General features: G+C 41.1%; 1 protein-coding gene across 1 annotated transcript; it reads left to right on the top strand.

Annotated features, from left to right (window-relative positions):
• Nucleotides 1-810: 810 nt before the first annotated feature.
• Nucleotides 811-1,779, top strand: TM35_000501420 (uncharacterized protein; the record flags this gene model as incomplete). The annotated part of the gene is made up of 1 exon (XM_029030589.1): nt 811-1,779. The coding sequence occupies one exon, from the start codon at nt 811-813 to the stop codon at nt 1,777-1,779; it is 969 nt and encodes a 322-aa protein (XP_028878154.1).
• Between the last annotated feature and the right edge of the window lie 155 nt (nt 1,780-1,934).

The raw sequence follows: 1,934 nt of genomic DNA, 5'->3' as shown, positions 1-1,934 counted from the left end.
GTGGTGGTGGTGGTGTGACTCAGGTCATCCTTTGTTTTCTTTTTCTTTTTTGCATACATCCACACTACAGTCTAACTAATCTTCCACCTGTTTGGATTATCTTCTTTTTTTGTTTCTTAATGTTAATGTGTTTTGTGTGTTTTTGCTCTCTCTTTGTGTTTATCCTATAATTATTATTATTGCTACTCCATTGTGTGTGTGTGTGTATTATTGGAGACTCTCTCTGTGTGTGCATCTGGGCTTGCACTGTGATGATGATGAACTGTTTTTTGTAGTGTGAGGAAAAGGAAATAATAATAAATGAATTTATATTTATAATTGCATGTATACACATATATACTTATACCCATAGTTGGTGTATATTTCAGTGTTTACTGTGTAAATTGGGCTAATGGTTAATATCTTTTTCTTTGCTTATGGTTTTGCTGAGGTGCTTGTTGTGGCCCTGCAAACTGTTTTTGTGCTTTTTCTTCGTGTAGAAGGAATGAACAATATACAATACACTTTTATATTTCTAATTGCATATTAACGCAAGAGTTCCCACAGTTTTCTGATTTGTGTGTTTGATTATGCTGTGGGTATTCTTTTAATTGCTTTTTTCTTTCTTTTTTGATTAGTCTGCTCTTTTTGTGGTGGTTATTGATATTTTTGCTGATGGTGTTGTTTTGTACAACTGTTGGTTTTGTTCTTGTTCTCTCTGTTACTGTTGGGTAATGTGTTTGTGGTTATTTTACGTTCTGATTGTTTTCTTTTTCTTTTTCTTTTTGTGCAGCTCAGATACCCCAAATAAGGAAAAGAACTGCTGCCGTGATGTTTCTTCACCGTGTGTTGTATGTTCTGGCATTGCTCTTGAGCATTATCCCTTTATGTGTGGCGACTGATGAAACTGACTTATCTACAGCTGAAGTTGATGGTGGTTGCACTCCTGAAGATAGTCAAACTGAAAAGTGTGCTGGAATTACTAAAGGTAGAAAAGGTGCCTCTGGTCCTCCTGGTCCTGTCGGTCCTGCTGCCGAAGCAGGTGAACAGGGTCCTGATGGTGAAAAAGGCGAAAAAGGTGCTGCTGGAGCTTCTGGCAAAGCAGGTGCACCTGGTCCTGCTGAAAAGGCAGATGAAAAAAGCAAAGACACCAATGGTTCTGATGAGAATAGGGTAAATCAGGGAAATCCGACCAATGTTTCCGCTCCTAATACTCACTCTTCACAACGACAACCTTCTGGCGAACCGGGTAAGCAAGGTCCTTCTGGCCAAAATGGTGATCGAAGCAACGTTCCTGGTCGTACTGAAGAAGATCAGGAAGTCACAGAAGGTATTCGTCCTGTTACCACTGTTACTCATGAACCTTCTACTTCTGTTCTCACTCCTGATCCTAACCCTTCTGCGGGGAGTGCTGTTGAGTCTTCAGGTGATGGCCAAACTGGAATCAAGGGCAACAATACAACACGTGAGGGTGAAAATGGAGATAACAATGGAACTGCGGAAACACAACCTTCTGCTGACTCTCCTAACACTTCGCCCACAGTGAGTGGTGATGGTTCTGATACTGCAACACCTGGGAATGGCACTTCATCTGCAGGGAGTGAGTCAACAAATAACCCAGAAGGTGCGGGAAATGCAGAAACATCCACCACCACAACGACAACAACAACAACACTTCCTCCTGAACTCACAAACAACAAGAAGGGTGATGCAGACAGCAGCAGCAGTATCAGCAGTTCTGTGTGGGTGCGTGTACCACTACTGATTGTGGTTACACTGGCTTGTATTCTTCTGTGCTGATTGTAATGGTGGTGGTGGTGGTGTGACTCAGGTCATCCTTTGTTTTCTTTTTCTTCTTTTTTTGCATGCACCCCTACATTCTAACTAATCTTCCACCTGTTGGGCTTTCATTCTTTTTGTTTCTTAATGTTAATGTGTTTTTGTGTGTTTTTGCT

The sequence above is a fragment of the Trypanosoma theileri genome (assembly GCF_002087225.1).
Source record: "Trypanosoma theileri isolate Edinburgh chromosome Unknown TM35_Tth_50_V1, whole genome shotgun sequence".
In the NCBI taxonomy this organism is placed as follows: domain Eukaryota; phylum Euglenozoa; class Kinetoplastea; order Trypanosomatida; family Trypanosomatidae; genus Trypanosoma; species Trypanosoma theileri.
Note: the sequence above shows the minus strand (reverse complement) of the source record. Positions and strands in the feature narration are given on the sequence as shown.